The 18,138-nt window shown below is 40.3% G+C and overlaps 1 protein-coding gene across 1 annotated transcript in view; it reads left to right on the forward strand.

Annotated features, from left to right (window-relative positions):
- The window catches only part of LOC142463803 (4-galactosyl-N-acetylglucosaminide 3-alpha-L-fucosyltransferase FUT5-like), a 34,784-nt gene extending 31,080 nt beyond the window's left edge, over positions 1–3,704 (forward strand). The window contains exon 2 of the mRNA XM_075566635.1: positions 1,205–3,704. Within this exon, the coding sequence (XP_075422750.1) occupies positions 1,334–2,395 (1,062 nt within the window). The 5' untranslated portion in view covers positions 1,205–1,333 and the 3' untranslated portion in view covers positions 2,396–3,704. The remainder of the gene's footprint in view (positions 1–1,204) is intronic.
- The last annotated feature ends 14,434 nt before the right edge of the window (positions 3,705–18,138 follow it).

Here is an 18,138-nt window from a genome sequence, read left to right on the forward strand (position 1 = left end):
ATCCCGAACAGCTGATCTGTTCCGTGACGTCACCCCCACTTGGAGCGTCAGAGTCCTCGCGTCCTCAGCTGTTTTAGACTATGGCCCCAGTCCTACCTAATGCAGTCGTGCCTAGTGGCATGGCGGCGCATGCAAAGACTACAGCCGCAAACGGCAGTCTGTTGGGGAGAGGTAAGGGAGTGCCACTGGCTGCACTTGCCGCCACGTGACTGCATCGTGGCTCGGGAACACAAAATTATTGTCTTCCCTGCCAGCGTCACAGCGCTTTGCGCGCCCACACACACACAGTCACTGGGGCCTGCCCCATAGAGGACTGTGCTGTGGTATGTGACGAGCATGCAGCCGCACGTGCCACCGTGACCACCAAGGACTCAGACTTAGGTAGTTCAAAAACCCTGATGAAGTGACCTAGCATCACGAAACGCATTGGATTTTGTTTACAGTACTACAGTTCAATTGATACTTTCAGCTCCTAGAGATGCATTTATCCCATAAGAAATGGTGTATGCAGAGACATTTTTGCAAGTTTCTATGTCCAAGCCAGCACACGAATATCAGAGTGCCTCTCACTGCATCTAGAGCCGGGATCGCATCTGCTTCTACCTAAAACAACTGAAGACACGAGGACGCTAAAGCTCCAAGTGGAGGTGACATCACAGAGCAGATCAGCTGTTCGGGATTCCCTTCATTCAGGTGGATGCCCCCCTTGCCACAACGGTGAGTGGCGTGAAGACACCAAAGACATCAGGTGCTCATCAATGCTTAAACCGGTGGTTGGAGGGTCGTGAAAACTGACTTTACCACCCGAGAGAAGGTCCGGTAGGATCAGCAGACGAGACGAGTTGCATGTGCCATCTGGAGTCCTGGTTAATATACCTCAATGTATAGCTGCCTTTTTGTACGTGCATATCTTACCCTCTTACTATATCAATACATTTATATCAAAATACTACGCTATGAGAGGTCCTGCACTTTCTTTTTTCTTTCTCCTGATCAATAACCCAGATCTGACCTCTTAAACGTCATTGCCATACTGTACTTTGGTCCTATGAGGAACTGCCTCTGTAAGTTGTTGGTCTTGCATATATACATCATCAGAGTTGAGCTTTAGTCTCACATATTTGTCCTGTTTATACTCATAACCATGTACTTAAAAAAATGTTGTAATTTCCTCCAAAATAAAAATTTTTTTTTAATCTTATAGTGTCTGCATCTGGAAAACTGAGCAGATATCACGTTGAGTGATAAAGAAAGAAAGAAACTTATGTGCCTTATTTCGACTTGATGGAACCTATTATTATCTAAACCCAATATAATGCTATAGACGAGGTTCATGTTTGTCTTCACCATGGAGTCCAGAGGACAGTCATCCTTCGTGAGAAAGATCTATTATTTCTTCATCCTGCAAGTAACACTCTCATGTGTTTTGTTTTCTTTCTTTCGAGGCAGCAAGAACCTTGTTCAGGAAACTGATCGATCGATTGATTCCCTTTTGAAACCAGACGACCCTCTGCTGCTTATTCTCCTATGGACATTCAGTGGGCAGTTTCCCCAAAACCAATGTCCACATCCCTTTGATACTCATGGTTGCACCTTCACAAACAATCGCAGCTTGTATTCCTTAGCGGATGCTGTTATTATCCACCACGATGAGGTTTGCAACTCTAGAAACAATTTACCCCAGATCAAAAGGCCAGCTAAACAGTATTGGATATGGTTTGACCTGGAGTCCCCAACCCATAGCGCAAACCTTAACTTTATGGACAAACTCTTCAACCTCACCATGTCTTACCGGGTTGACTCCGATATCTTTCTTCCTTATGGCTGGCTGGAGAAGCATAATGGATCCCAGAACTTCAGCATCCCTGTGAAGACCAAGCTTGTGGCCTGGGCAGTCAGTCACTGGAATCCAAATTTCCGCAGGGTCCAATATTATGAGGAGCTGAAGAAACACATCAACATTGATAGATACGGGCGTAATCAGATGTCTCTACCCAGGGAAAAACACAATGAAATTCTCTCTACATACAAGTTCTACCTGGCTTTTGAAAACTCTATTCATGAAGACTACATCACTGAGAAGCTTTGGGACAATTCACTCATCTCAGGGACTGTGCCGGTCGTAATGGGTCCTCCCCGTGAAAACTATGAGCGTTTTATACCTCCAGATTCATTTATCCATGTAGATGATTTCTCCACTGCCCAAAAACTGGCTGCTTATCTTATGGAGCTGGACAAGGATGATAAGAGATACCAGCAATATTTCAACTGGAGGTCCAGATATCGTCCAGTGGTCAACGTTTATTGGATGCTCCAGTACTGCCAAGCATGCCAAGCACTAAAAGAGGCACCTTCCTATAGGGCTATTTCAAGTATTGCCAAGTGGTTCAAATAATTCTACCATCAATGAAACCCTGAAATATATTATATGTACTCATGCATGTTCATTGCATGCTGTAATACTTCATATCAATGGGGGGAAAAGGGAATAGCCTGACGCTATCAATTATATATATCAAGAGAAGGGGGAAAATAACAAAAAAGTGAAAAATATCAACCAAAAAAAGAAAGAAACAATGATACAGACGAGCCATCGAGTATTCTAAAACTTGCCTTAAACTAGCCAGGTACATGCTGGGGACATTTCAGTGACATTTCTGCAGAGACTAATGGCCCATCGGATTAACACAGCAGGGGCTCCTGGCAGTCCCACTCAGTTTGAATGGGACTGCCAGGGACCCCGCTGTTAATCCGTTGGGCCATTAGTCTGTCTGCAGAAATGTCTGAAATGTTGCAGCATGTACCCAGCATGTACCTGGGTCTTTTTGGAGATTGCCCCAGGTTTGTTTTAGAATAATCGTCGGCACTACAGTATATGTGATTTCATATACAAAAAATATTCTGTGATATATATATATATACATACATACTAAACATACACGTGCAATCTTGTGGAAGAAAAAAGAACCAGGAGCACCGTTCTTTTAAGAACAGCTGAAGCCTGGTTAATCCTGAGTCCCAAAGTCTTAATTAACAAATATGAGAGAAGAATGGCTCCAAGCTTATGGATTGTTGTTACCAGAGTACAAAAATATATTTATAAATTGACAGGTGTCTAGAGCAACAGCTGGTAAGGAAATTGCTCTGATTAAAAATTATTGAGCACAGTCCCACATTGAAATGTAAAAGGGTATTGGTAAAAGTCACAATAAATGCCAGCCAATAAGGCTTGGCCTCCACTTAAAATCAATCTCTCTCTCTCTCTTTCTCTCTCTCTCTCTCTCTCTCTCATGTAATTGATACAAAATGCCGTCAAATTTTAAATAAACCCAACAGGGCAGGGAGTATAAGTTCAGTAGTAGTTCATTACTCTCCACACGGCGAAAACACAATAAATCAAGATACTTTTCCGGATCCTGAGTAAATCACAAGTCCAGAGGCAATCACCATAATGAAAGTAAGCTTCAATAGCTCCCAGCCAAATTCAAGTGTAGCTGTATGCATGCAGCAGACACTGAAAAAATGGGAGGAGAGCATCCCAGGGAGCACGGAACAGGACATTCAGGTGGAGGGCACCTCAGCAAACTAAAGAACTACCCCGACATACGTTTCTCAGAGTACGTGGCTTTTCCTTAGGGGTCAAATGAGATGTGATCTGTCAGGTATTTAAACCTAATTGGCTTGACATTGCACCAATCAGGAGTGAGTGGAAAGAATAAAAACAAGGAGAAAAGAAATCATGAATGAATGCACTCAGTGCTGTGAAATGTTATATTTAAATTAAAATAATTATATTAATAGATGAAAAATAGGATAAATTGGTATGTTGTATCTATGGCCAATTAATTGTTATACATACAGAGAAACAGATTGAAATAAATAATGTATATACCGAGTCTGCCAGGCTACTATGTATTGGGTTGTTTAGTTTAATACAGATAGTAATATATTGCACATTAGTAGCTATCATACATAAACCCCACACACACACTAACTGAGAGTGGAGCACAGAAATCCCCATTACAGTAGTTGATTGATATCAAATGCAACAGTGGGGATATAAAGTAACATAAACCCCACACTCACTATTTGAGAGTGGAACACAAAAATACCCTTTCAAGTGGTCATTTAATGATAAAGGATATCACAGTGGGGATACAGACTGGCAGATAATACATAACTTATTTACATATTCACATTAAAGCACCTATATAAGTTTAAAAAACTGCACTTTAATGTCTCAAGTTGCAAAGCCAGTACAAACAACCTGACACTGAAGAGAACCCACAAGGTCGAAACAGTCTGTCTGAGTGGGTTTATTGGCTTTACATCTCATCCCAGGCTACTGTATGTTTAAAAGCTGTGTTTAAAGCAGCATGCATTGGCTTAAGGGTTTAACCATGTAATGTGGTATTGAGACAAAGGGTGGCACTGTGTGCTCAATTGCATTTCCCAGAATCCCTTGCTGCTTTGAAAGCGCTGTATGCTAGGTGATAATTTTGAAAAGCAGGGTTGCAGACCTGTCTAAGACATGTGAATGTGATCACAAGTAATATTTTTATATGCTATATGCTATACGGTGGAGGGTTTTTAGTCACCTTTTCACCAACCATAACTTAAATATATATATAGTTAAAATCAAGGACAGAACATAGAACAAAGACAGAGTCCAATGTTTCTTCCAATGACACAGATACACAGTAAAGTACACACATATATATATATATATATATATATATATATATATATATATATATATATATATATATATATATATATGTGTGTGTGTGTGTATATCTAAACTAAAAACATATGGTCATTTAGTTTGATTCTTTGGCCAAAGTATCTTAAGCCTGCACACCAAACACCAAGGTAGACCAAATCTGTGCAGGTCCTAACACTAATCAAATTCTTAATAACCTGTATAATACCAGGAAGAAAACTTTATAATAAAGCTGTTGTGATTAGCTGCATAGTTCTTAGTTTGATTGAAGCTCTTATTTACCTGTATAATACCAGGAAAAGCTCTCTGAATTAGATTTGTCACAACCAAACTGCATGCATGGACCTTCGTGTGTGGAATATGAATGATCCTTAACCATTTCGAAGCATAGTGGGATGGGGGTGAGCTTGGAACCTGGGAATGAGGAGCCACCCTCACTTAAACAGCTGTGATCAGCTGGACAAGATTGCAAAACAGAGAAAACCAGTAAGCTCCTAATTTATATACCCCCAAAGTAACCACAATATGTATATATAGGCATATGAGTGTCAAAACGGAGTGCTACTGGGCATGGCAATATATACAGTATAGTTAAAATCAAGGACAGAACATAGAACACAGACAGAGCCCAATGCTACTTCCAATGACACAGATATACAGTAAAGTACCCATATATATATATATTTATATCTTAATATATAAAATCGAAAGGTTAGTGCTATCTACGGTGAATCTGATTGGTCCTCAGCCTCTGGCCAATCAGATTGGTGGGTCTGACGTCACCCAACTGCCACTCTCTTCCCCCTCGGCCACACAAACACACACACACACACTCTCTCCCTTCCCCCCCATCACACTCACCTCCCTCGTGCTCACTCATCTCCCTCCCCGGCACTCACTCACCTCCCTCCCCGGTGCTCACTCATCTCCCTCACCGGCGCTCACTTCACTCCCTCCCCGGCGCTCACTTCACTCCCTCCCCGGCGGGGGGACAGGGAGTGGGCAGCCAGCTTGCAGCTGCCTCGCGTCACCGAGTACCTAAGATGGCGGTGCCCGGAAGGACCCCCTTCCTCCCTCGCGGCGCCGAGTGCCTAAGATGGCGGCGCCCGGAAGGACCCCCTTCCTCCTGCAGCTGCCTCGTGGCGGTGCCGCTGGGAGGTGGGAAACAGAGAGGTAGATGTGTGTGTGTGTGTGTGACATTGTGTGTCACGGTGTGTGTGTGTATGTCACTGTTTGTGTGTGTGTGTGTCAGTGTGTGTGTGTGTGTGTATGTGTGCGTGCGTGCGTGTGTGTGTGTGTGTGTGACACTGTGTGTGTGTGTCACACACTGTAGGGTGGGGACCGGAGCTGCGCATGGGAGGGGGGAGGAGCGGAGAGAGGGGGGAGCGGAGAAACATACAGGGGGAGTGGAGAGGAGGGACCCGGAAATTTTAAGCACCACCCCCTCCTGTCCACTGTCCCGCCCCCCCCCCTCCTGTCCACTGTCCCCCCCTCCTGTCCACTGCCCCCGCTCCAGTCCACTGTCCCCCCACCCCCTCCTGTCCACTGTCCCCCTACCCCCTCCTGTCCACTGTACCCCCACCCCCTCCTGTCCACTTTCCCCCCACCCCCTCCAGTCTACTGTCCCCCCACCCTCTCCTGTCCACTGTCCCCCCACACCCTCCTGTCCACTGTCCCCCCACCCCCTCCTGTCCACTGCCCCCCCTCTCCAGTCCACTGTCACCCCCTCCTGTCAACTGCCCCCCCCCTCCAGTCCACTGTCCCCCCCTCCTGTCCACTGTCCCCCCCCTCCTGTCCACTGTGTGTCCCCCCTCCTGTTCAGTGTGTCCCCCCCCACCTGTCCACTGTGTCCCATCCCCCCATCCTAGTGGGGAATTTAACTCATGGGAAACGCCGGGTCTCTCAGCCAGTCTAAACTAAAAAACATATGGTCATTTAGTTTGACACCCTTAAACAGCTCTGACCAGCTGGACAAGATTGCAAAACACAGATAACCATTAAGCTCCTAATTTATATACCCCCAAAGTAACCACAATATATATATATTTGCATATGAGTGTCAAAACGGAGTGCTACTGGGCATGGCAATATATAGTTAAAATCAAGGACAAAACATAGAACACAGGCAGAGCCCAATGCTACTTTCAATGACACAGATACACAGTAAAGTATCTATATATATATATATATATATATATATATATATATATATATATATATATATTCACACACAGTGGTCAACAAATCCCCAAAAAATCTACTCGCTGAACAAAAAAATCTACTCGCCACCTAGTATCACACGTGTGCTGCTTGGGCCAATAGGAGCTCGCCACGATGTTAAATCCACTCGCCCGGGGCGTGCAAATGTATAGGTTTGTCGAACACTGTATATATATATATATATACAGTATATATATATATATATATATATATATATATATATATATATATATATATATATATATATAATGTGGAAAGCGTAAATAAAAAACACAGTCTGAGGTAATTTTGAAACAGAATAACACGTGAATTTATTCAAGTCAAGTGCACAACGGAGACAGCTTCAAAACAAAAGCTCTCTAAATAATAACACGATATGCCATATATTTTTACCCTAAATCCTAAAGCTCCACCCCTTTATGGGGGGCTTGCACGTCACTAAACATTACCTCATTTTGTAATACATAACAATACTAAAGCTGATGTCATTTTGTAATACATAACAATATTGTATAACTACCTGTCAGCTAGAAACCATTCTGGGGTTAAATGGGATGTGCCTATTCTGTCGCCTAGCAATATGTTATGAGAATAAATTCTACTGCAAGAATCTAAGCTTATCTCATGGGTTCTCATAACTTTTAGCCTGTTTACACTTTCAATTTGAAGCTGATTGGATGAGGAAGAGTCAATAAATTTAGCTAGGAGCAAAAATTCCATTCCTCTGCTTCACACATTTGTTTATACAGAAATGAAACACAGAAATTAGACTCACAAAGACAAGACAAGATGGCGGATTGAAATATTCACACAAAATGGCTTCATCCTAAATGCTGTTATGTTGTTATGCCAGACCCCCTAATGTCTCAACTTCATCAGTCCCTTCTCTGATTCTTTAAAACATTGTTTTTTGAGAATTATTGGTATGATTTTAGTCCAGAAACACGTTGGGAGGCACAAGGGTGCTCCATCATTTCATAATGCTGCTTGAGGGTATAGGACAGTGCACGAGGGTGCCTGCCAAATGTAGTCATAGGGCCTCATGCAGTAAGCGTCGATTATGTGAAATCGGCAAGCTTACCGATTAGTCATGTTATTGGCGATTTTTCCTCTCCGTATGCAGTAAGTGCCGAATACATTCAAAATCAACCCGAAAACAAATCCGCCCACTCTCACGATGATTAGCCGATCACACACAGGTGTATCGGCGTGCGTGGCGGGGTGCTGTTAGGTTGCCCAATCACAAATCTTGCTGAATCAGGCGAAACAAGCATGTATTGGATAGCGCGCCATATTTAAAGGCAACGTGTACTGCTAATCATTCTCTGTGTTGTTGGGAGTGAGAGAGAGAGAGACGCACAGAGCTGGCTGATTGAAGATTTGCATATTGACTGAGAGACTTGTTGTGTATTGGGTGAGCTTTGTCCATTGTTGTTTTGTTTACATCTTTGTCTTGTTTTATATGTGGAAGTGTTTCGTGTGATTGGCTGTACATTTCTTGTCTGTTTTTTGTGAGTGCTGGAAGTATGCCTGCAAAGCGTGGGAAGAGTGATGCTGTTGGGAGTGGGAGTGCTACTCGTGCGAGTATGCGTCAGAGTGAACGTACTGTTCAGGGGAGTGATGTTGCTGGGAGTGCGAGTGGTGTTGCTGGGAGTGGGAGTGCTGGTGCTGCGAGTGGTGTTGCTGGGAGTGTGAGTGCTGTTGCTGGGAGTGTGAGTGCTGTTGCTGGGAGTGGGAGTGCTGTTGCTGGGAGTGGGAGTGCTGTTGCTGGGAGTGGGAGTGCTGTTGCTAGGAGTGGGAGTGCTGGTGCTAGGAGTGGGAGTGCTGGTGCTGGGAGTGGGAGTGCTGGTGTTAGGAGTGGGAGTGCTGGTGCTGGGAGTGCTGCTGGTGGTGCAGTTGCTGATGGGGTGTCTGGTGGTGGCGTGCTTGCTGGTGGCCAGCTTTTGGAGGCTCTTCCATTAGAAGAAGGAGAGTCCAGTCAGCACCAGCCAAGCTCTGACCCTAAACCTGCTCGGAAGAAACGTGTGGAGAAGCCACGTAATCCTCGCTTCAATGACCAGGAAAATACAGCTCTTGTCACTGGCATTCTGGAGCACTATGACAGTATATATGGACATTTACTAGGTAAGTGTACCTTTACATTTATTATTCAAATACATGTGATCCTAGGTCATCTGAGTTTTGTTCATATGCAAATATGGGTTCAGAATATCTTTCTATGTTAATTAGTCTGGAAACACAGCTTTTTATCATGCCTTACAAGGACAACTAAACACAGGCGGTCAATTTGCCATAACTGCATACAATATGAATGCAACCTTGCTTAAATGTATAGGTTTAGTAGTGAATGCTCATGTGCTTCACATATTATACATAAAACAGCATGTTTGCTATCTCTTGGAACAGCTAGCAGTGTAGGAAACTGGTGCTTCTATTATTATTAAGTTACCTCATATATTTTATATGTTTTTCAAGGGCGGACAAGTTCATCAAGCAGAAAAGAAATGTGGGACACAATAGTCATTGGTGTTAATGCGTGTGGGAATCATGTGAGGGACAAGCGGAATTGTCACAAGAGATTTGATGATATTAGGTCCAAATTGAAAAAGAAAATACAACAGCAACGCGTGCATGCTACTGGCACTGGAGGTGGGCCGACACCACAACGTCTGATATTAACTCCATTGGAGGAGCTGCTTCAGGCAAAATTACTTCCCGTCGTCGTGGAAGGCTTACCTGGTGACCGTGACATTGGAATTTATCCCTCACAATTTCCACCAGGTGAGAAATATTACTGTACTAGGCGTGTCGTTGCTTACAGTTATTTTGCATATTTACACTGCTTTTTATACTGTCTTCACAATATAAGCATACCTGCATCTATATATGTATATGTCTGATTCTGTATATATATATATATCTCAAAATATACATATATGTTGTAGTCCTACTAAAAGCAGTAACTAATATAGCACGTGCCATTGCGTGCTCATTTACATGTGAATTCCCAAAATGCATTGCTGCAGTGGAAGCAATTGATGGTGGGCGAAGATGGGGAACAACAGGGTAGTACACATGTGTAACACATGCTAATGAGAAATTATTACTAGCTACAGGTACAGAACATAAATATGTATAATATTATTGTGTATTTTATTTATTTTACTCCGACAAACATGACATTACTGCCTATTTTAAGCATGCATCAAATATATTGCATGCAACTGCCTACAAACATCACTTGCACTAACACATCTATAGTTGTTTATGAAAAGGTCCATTTTTGCTTTAACTCATATACAGACAGCATAATGAGGCACACGTATCATATGTTATGTCATTGTTTTCATAACTTTAAAACTGCACACGACTATTTAGCTCATCTACCATTGTGTTAAAGCAGCTGCAATTAATATCTCATCACAGCATACACTTCAACAGAGGGGGTGGGGTTCAGCACACACACAAATTACAGGCTCATTTTAGGGTCAACTTAGTTCACACCATTTTCACCTGTTTCAAGTAATTGAAAGGTGTGGCTGATTAGGCTTTTTGGGGAAGGGAATACCGTTATTACAACCTGACTAGCACAACTGAAGTTAATCACACTCATTTGAAAGCTACACTTTAGCTACTAAATGCCCCAACAACTCATTACTTATCAAAGCGTACGTCACACATTAGTTCACTCATATCTATAGTTGAACTACTATCAACAACACATTATCACACACTGCATGTGTTGTCTTGTTGAGTGACAGCCACATTCAGGTGTGCCACATCTTCTATTAATGTACCACACATATCCTCTACCAAAAACAACACTTTTTGCAATATGACCACCTTCATGATAACCATTGTGAATGGTCATCTCATGATAGTTATGTACATTATGATACTGATATCACTAAACAACATATGATTTTTATGTACAAATTTAATCTATTTATCCTCACGCATTACTGCAGAAACATAGTATGTTTTATGTTAGGGAACTCAAAAGTTCTAAGTACACAGGCATGTACATTGTTATTACAACTATTTATGTTCACTTTCACACACACATTTTGGGTTAAGGAAATGATGCTGTTAGGTACTCATAAATACAGAACATACAATAACTGTTTGTTCAATATTTACACATGTAAATGTAAAACTTATGTTATTGTTATATATAGTTGCCCCTGAAGGACATGTGTCACCTGAGACGGAACAAGTGTCTTCACCTGGGTCAGCCAGCTCAACACACCTAGAAGGTGAGTGTATCAGTTGGTGGCCATATAATATGTGCTCTTCTATATGTTATGTTGTCATGTTCATTATTTGTTTTGCACATCTTCTTTAAATAGGATTACTTAGTGTCAGTGAAAATGAAGTGTAAGGCAACATGTATTGTGTTAGTGATGTTAACTATCATGTAGGAGTTGTGAGTTTACAGCAAGTTTTCATTCACTCATATTTCATACTGAGTCCAAACATTATTCTTAAGTCAAGGTAGTTTTTAATGTGAGGTTATAAAACGTATGGAAACATGTTAGTTGTTACTTATGACACAGTAGAATTACATAGTAACACAGCAGAGATTAACATGCCATTTAATAATGTGTACATTTATTTGTAGAACATGATGATGAGGATTATGATGATGATGATGATGATGATGCCGCCATAGACACACAAATACAAGCAAGTGACCATGAAGAGGTTCCAATTGAAACTGTTTTACCGCCAAATCGTCCAGCAAATACCACATACGATGCAATTGAAGCTTCTGAGGGAAAAATTGTGGAAGCAGAAAATCGTCGCCATTCTGACTTGATGACAGTGCTGGAAAGGATGATTGCACTGCAGGAAGAAACAGTTTCACAATTGGCACATCTCCACAGAGTCTTCATTGAAGTGCCTAAACAGTTGCAAAAAATCAACACCTCATTCGAAGCATTAGTTGTTCAGCAAACACAAGCTAATTACTTGAGAATGACTAATGTACCACAATTCAACTTGAACACCTCACAGGCAGGATCTGTTCATGCTGGTCAGTTTTCACCACATGCTTCTGATCTTCATTCACCAGGTCCGAATGTTACCGGTCAAGTAGCAGACATTGCTGTGCAGGTTCCTGACGACATGCTACCGCTGCCATCGGTACAAAATCAGCAGCTGACACCTACAAAGGAGGCGACACAAACAAAACACAAGCAGTTACTACTGACCAGTTTTTGGTCAAAAACAAAAAAAGACACACATGAAACAGACCAACCATCACTTGTGCAGTGTCTACCAACTTGCTCACATGTGTCAGTGGGCACAAGCCCTGTCGGTGAGTCACTGGCCACAAGCCCTGTCCGTGAACAGTCACTACCCACAAGCCCTGTAAGTGAGTCACTGCCCAAAAGCCCTGTAGGTGAACAGTCACTGCCCAAAAGCCCTGTAGGTGAGTCACTGCCCAAAAGCCCTGTAGGTGAACAGTCACTGCCCAAAAGCCCTGTAGGTGAGTCACTGCCCAAAAGCCCTGTAGGTGAACAGTCACTGCCCAAAAGCCCTGTAGGTGAGTCACTGGCCACAAGCCCTGCCCGTGAAGTGCCAGAGGCCAGTCAAAGTGGCTCTGTTGTGGCTAAAGTTGTTGCCAAACGAAAAAGGAAAATACAAGAGACAACAAGCAGGCCTGTTACTCGATCTCAAAAGGAACAAAAAAAATAAATGTTATAATTCACTAAATATGTCTTTGGCCTTGTTTTGTTGACTTCAGATTATCTAATTAATATTGTATGTATGCAGAAGACTGTGTTGTTTCCAAACTTTCAAGTATGTTCTTGTACACGTGAAGTTGTGGAAATGTTAACAGTCCTAATTAAAGAATAGTGTTATAAATATTGATGTATTAATCGTCTGTTCAGTAATGGTCCACCAGGAGCCAGTTGCTAAGTTTAGAGAAGCTGCCATTGACTTTGCAGCAAAACATTGCATTTGGGTGTGTTACTTGATGTAATCATTGCATGTGCATATTATTCACATGCAATTAAAAAAAAACCTATTTAACTGCAAACATCTTTCTTGTACGTGTACAGCAGGATTATGTGTAAAATATTACTTACCTTTGCCTTGCTTGGGCATTGTAATGTTGTCCTTTAATCATTTATGTGTTCTTGTTTCAAGAACATCTCTGAATTTATACTAATATATATGTAGTATGTATGCATATATGCACACACACACACACACACAGTGTGTGTGTGTGTGTGTGTGTGTGTGTGTGTGTGTGTGTGTGTGTGTGTGTGTGTGTGTGTGTGTGTGTGTGTGTGTGTGTGTGTGTGTGTGTGTGTGTGTGTGTGTGTGTGTGTGTGTGTGTGTGTGTGTGTGTATATAGTACTATCTAAACTGGTATAGATGTATTTACAAAAAACATACACTTCATGCTTCCTTGTGAAAACACAGTATTTTAATAATACAGGCCTAATGTTTGAAAACTATACTAAGTGTGAGCCTCTAACAGTATTGGGCGCAAACAAATGTTTATTACTTAATTCACTCATGTTTATCACCATTTAAATAGGTTTCATACAAGGCCTACTTACAATATAAAAATAAAAATAAAAGATACATTATATATATATATATATATATATATATATATATATACATATACACACACACACACACACACACACACACACACACACACATATATATATATATATATATATATATATATATATATATATACACACACACACTATATATATATATATATATATATATATATATATATATATATATATATATATATATATATATATATATATACACACAATATATATATATATATATATATATATATATATATATATATATATACACAATAGACATATAGTACAATATACTCTTTCTATATATATATATTTATCAGAGAGATATATGTATATATATATATATATAGATACACACGTATTTAAACTCATGCAGACAGGGAGTTAACCAGACTTTCAAATACACACAGAAATGTATGCGGGAAAGAAACATTTCATTTTGCAGGTGTGTGTATTTACTGATATGGCTGTCTAAGCACTATTTTCACACAGTGCTCTTTGTTATTTTGCAAGAAAACTCAATGTTACTTAATTACAAGTGTAGGAATGTTTTCAGAAACGAGATTAAAAAAAGGATACATGTTTGTCCCACAAGCGGCTATCACAAACCACAAATGTTCAACCAATTAAAACTACAAATCCAATTGGCGTTTGAAATGAGGAGTAAAAGTTTATACTTTTGTTGACCTTGAAAAGGAAACACAGAAATTTGTTAGCCATTGAGCAGTTTCATTTTTATGAGCAAAGGACAGATACCTGCACACATCTTTTGTGCTAATCTGCAATGGCTGAAGAATTCGTTAAAAATCAAAATCCGCAGTTAGGGTATAAATACATGGTATCAGAAGCAATTTTATCAACTTGCGGACACAAAGCAAGCACACGCCAAATCTATGATTTGATTCGAGCAAAATATCCTTATTACCAAGACCGTGGGCATGCGCGCAATTTTAATTCCTCAGTAAGATTCACTTTATCAACTAATGACTGTTTTGAACTTGTGCAGGATAAGCTAGAAGACAAGTATGGTTTCTGGAAGATTGCGAAGGAAAAACATTTCACCGTCAAAGAGGGCACACATATTGTGCTTAAAGGCATATTTATTCCTAATGCCAATAGCAATGGATCCGCTACTACTGTTCCGTGTGAATCGATACCTGCTGCAATATCTGCACCCTCCATTCCTGAAACCCACATTGTACAAGAACAAAACTACTATGATTATGTAGCAAGCCTTTCAGCAGAAAATGCATTGGAATGGGTACCCGAAGAAATGAACCTACCTCCGGACCAATTGTTTGAAGAAAGCAGTGGCGATTCCTATGAGCGCTTCATGGAGGAGATGTGTGACATACTGGATTCAGCGTTTGGGTCAAGCATGGATGAAAATGCCTTGCATTTCTGGAGCGACCAGTTGCAGGCAGACGAAGAGTTAATTCTAGAAGAATGGTAAATATAACAATCGTTATGCGTTGACTCTGCGTTTAAACTTTTTTTTTTTTTTTAACCACCATTTTCACTTTCAATGTGTGGATACAGCGTAACATTGCACACTGCATAACATGTAGCGATCACAAAGAAATTGTTTCCTAATACAATATAGTAGAACGTGAAAGAGTAGTACACATTGCTGACGGAATAAATATACGTACTTTCCTATCCCTTAAAACATATTAGCAACATTTTACCCTAACTCTAACACATACCTGTTTTGTTATCATGCAACATCTACAACATTTAAAACCGGGTCCACCACGTATGACGTGGGACCCTTGTCATGGGCCAAGGCGTCCTTAAAAAGGATTACGGATGTAAGTCCCGCCCCCAAGCGGCGTGCGCGCCTCAAAGCCTATTGGCTGTCATGTTTTGTTATAGTAACGGTAACTGCAGTGTGTCATGTGTGCGGCTCAGTGTTTGTAGGCGTCAACTGGGCGTTAGCCGAATGTTAATTGAGTGGGAGGAGTGTTAGCGTGCGTTTCACGCTGGTTTAACATGACGTCACACGTATTGCATTTGCGCATTGTGTTATCGGCCGTCCTTTCTGTCCAAACACGTCTGTTTAAAAAGAATACAGATGTACTCGTTTAGAACGAATGTAGTTTCGTCTTCATTGTATTTGAAATAAAGATTTTATGTTTACTGGTATTTTCAAGATGTATTGAACGCACAACGTACGCTTTGTTTTGCGCATGCGCTAACAGTTAGTGGAGCCAAGCGTGAAGTGCGTGCGCACACTAAGATGTGCGCGCACATTTTTCAGTATACAGGCAACGTTCACTTCATATACATAGTTATGCCTGCTACAAATTTAAATAAACATTACATACTGATGTACACTTGTACTTCTAACATATAAGTGAGTGACGTGTGTATGTACACAATCATATAGAGCTGTGTAACGCGTTGTCACGGATACATATATAGTAAGGTGCCATATTTGACCATCATGTGTTTGCTGTATTTCAGAGATGTCAGGGAAGATACAATCGGATCAATGTATGATTTCAGAAGAGTCTACCTTTATATGAGATGATTGTGAGGAGGAGCCACCGACTACTATACTACATATGGAACTAATTTTATATTGCTTGCAGCGCTTATTAACAAACAATTAAAAATGTGATACCCTTATGCCTATATTGCATAAGCACTTAATTAACATAATGATGTTGCAAAATAGTGCCTAATGAATTTTTATTGAGTGTTCTTTAATGACTACTATCATTTTATGGCATGGTGTGTTTTATATATAACAACCATTCCCACTCTGCTAACACATTTGTGTATTCTATTGTGTAATGGAACGTATGACTGTCGAAACTATGTAACAATAATAATAAGAATAATAATAATAATTATAATATGAGCATGTTCATGTATAGCGCTGCTAGTTGTACACAGCGCTTTACAGACACATTTTTCAGGCTGAGGTCCCTGGCCCGTGGAACTTACAATTTATTTTTTGCCGCCTGAGGCACAGGGAGATAAAGTGACTTGCCCAAGGTCACAAGGAGCCGACACCGGGAATTGAACCAGACTCCCCTGCTTCAAACTCTCAGTGTCCAGTGTCTCAGGACACTTACAAGCAACTAGCCATTTATTGTTAAAAATTTCTTGTTACATGGGTATGTTGATAAAATGGTTTGGGACTGTAGCAAATAATGTTATTGGCCAGATGTTGGGGTCCCCTACAATGCATGATGTTCTGAATATGACATCAACATCATGTAATGAAGTACGTTTCTGTGTATATTTCATTAACCTAACTAACTATAGTTTACTGTGTTTATTAAACGTTCTAAAAATACATAGTATAGTCAATATGATGATATAAGCTACCATAATAAAGCTGGTGTTATCATTTGTCGGTGTTATACATGGATCCTACACAAATTGATACAGACACAAACAGTTGTCTTAAAAAGTGTGTCTATGCTAATGTGCACGTGATTGACGTTACAATTGTGAGAATACTTGATAATTATCATCATGATAATGATGAAGTGACGTGATTTATATTCCAAAAATATTACCAACATTGTCATATTGGTAAATTAGAAATGCTAAATGACAGTAACATTTGCCACAAAATTGTCTTTTCTGTTAACAGTTTTACACTTGGTACATGTAGGACACATTCACACACGTGTGACTTATACATACACATGTCACAAATTTAAATTAATGTTGACTATTAATTCCTAGCATTAAAAAACACCTACATTGCTAAATATAAGATGTAGTACGCATTGTTGTGATTACAGGCATTCATGCATGGAGTGTTATGATCAGTCAATTTCATCCGTGATGAATGAGCTCCCGTAAGTAAACAAATAAGTACAGTTATCCCCTTTTCTCCAAACACCTCTATATTACATTAATGGAATTTATAAGGAAACATACATAAAATGTGATGAAATGGGAGTAATCATTTTCTAATACAATGCACATGAAAGCTCACGAGTAGCTAAATGCATATACATGATACTGAAAGTACATATATGTTACATTTGTGTTTAAACCAATATGTTGGGTTTTGACTTCAAATAATTATAGGAAGATTGATGTAGGCACATCTTATGAGAGATGTCAGCAAATATACATACCATGATCAGTCATACTGGAGATATACCTATAATGCAAAGGAACAATATATAAATTGCAAACATTGACATGCCATCTTCAGTACCGTAAACAACACAGCAAAGTGTGTATTTGGTGTTGAATGTGCAACACCATGTATATTTAATCACATTCAAAATGTAAATGAGCCTGGTGTACACATCATATGGATGTACATGTTACACTGCACCAATAACATTGTATGTAAGCATACTAGAAGCATGAATGAGTATGGGCATAATATGTGTATTGTGTTAGCATAAGGAACAACACAATGCTAAAATATTAGTGCTTTGTTACCCCAGTTGTATTCACATACACACAACTAAAGTACAATTGAAGAGGGATTATATAACCTGTGCAACAATAACATACCGGTGCCACATCCCTTTGTGCACACAGCAGAGAAAAGAAAGGTGTGCAACCCATATTCATCTGTGTCCTACCAGAAGGGTATATAAAAAAACATTATTGTTAAGATAACAT

Source organism: Ascaphus truei, chromosome 12 (genome assembly GCF_040206685.1).
Source record: "Ascaphus truei isolate aAscTru1 chromosome 12, aAscTru1.hap1, whole genome shotgun sequence".
NCBI lineage: Eukaryota > Metazoa > Chordata > Amphibia > Anura > Ascaphidae > Ascaphus > Ascaphus truei.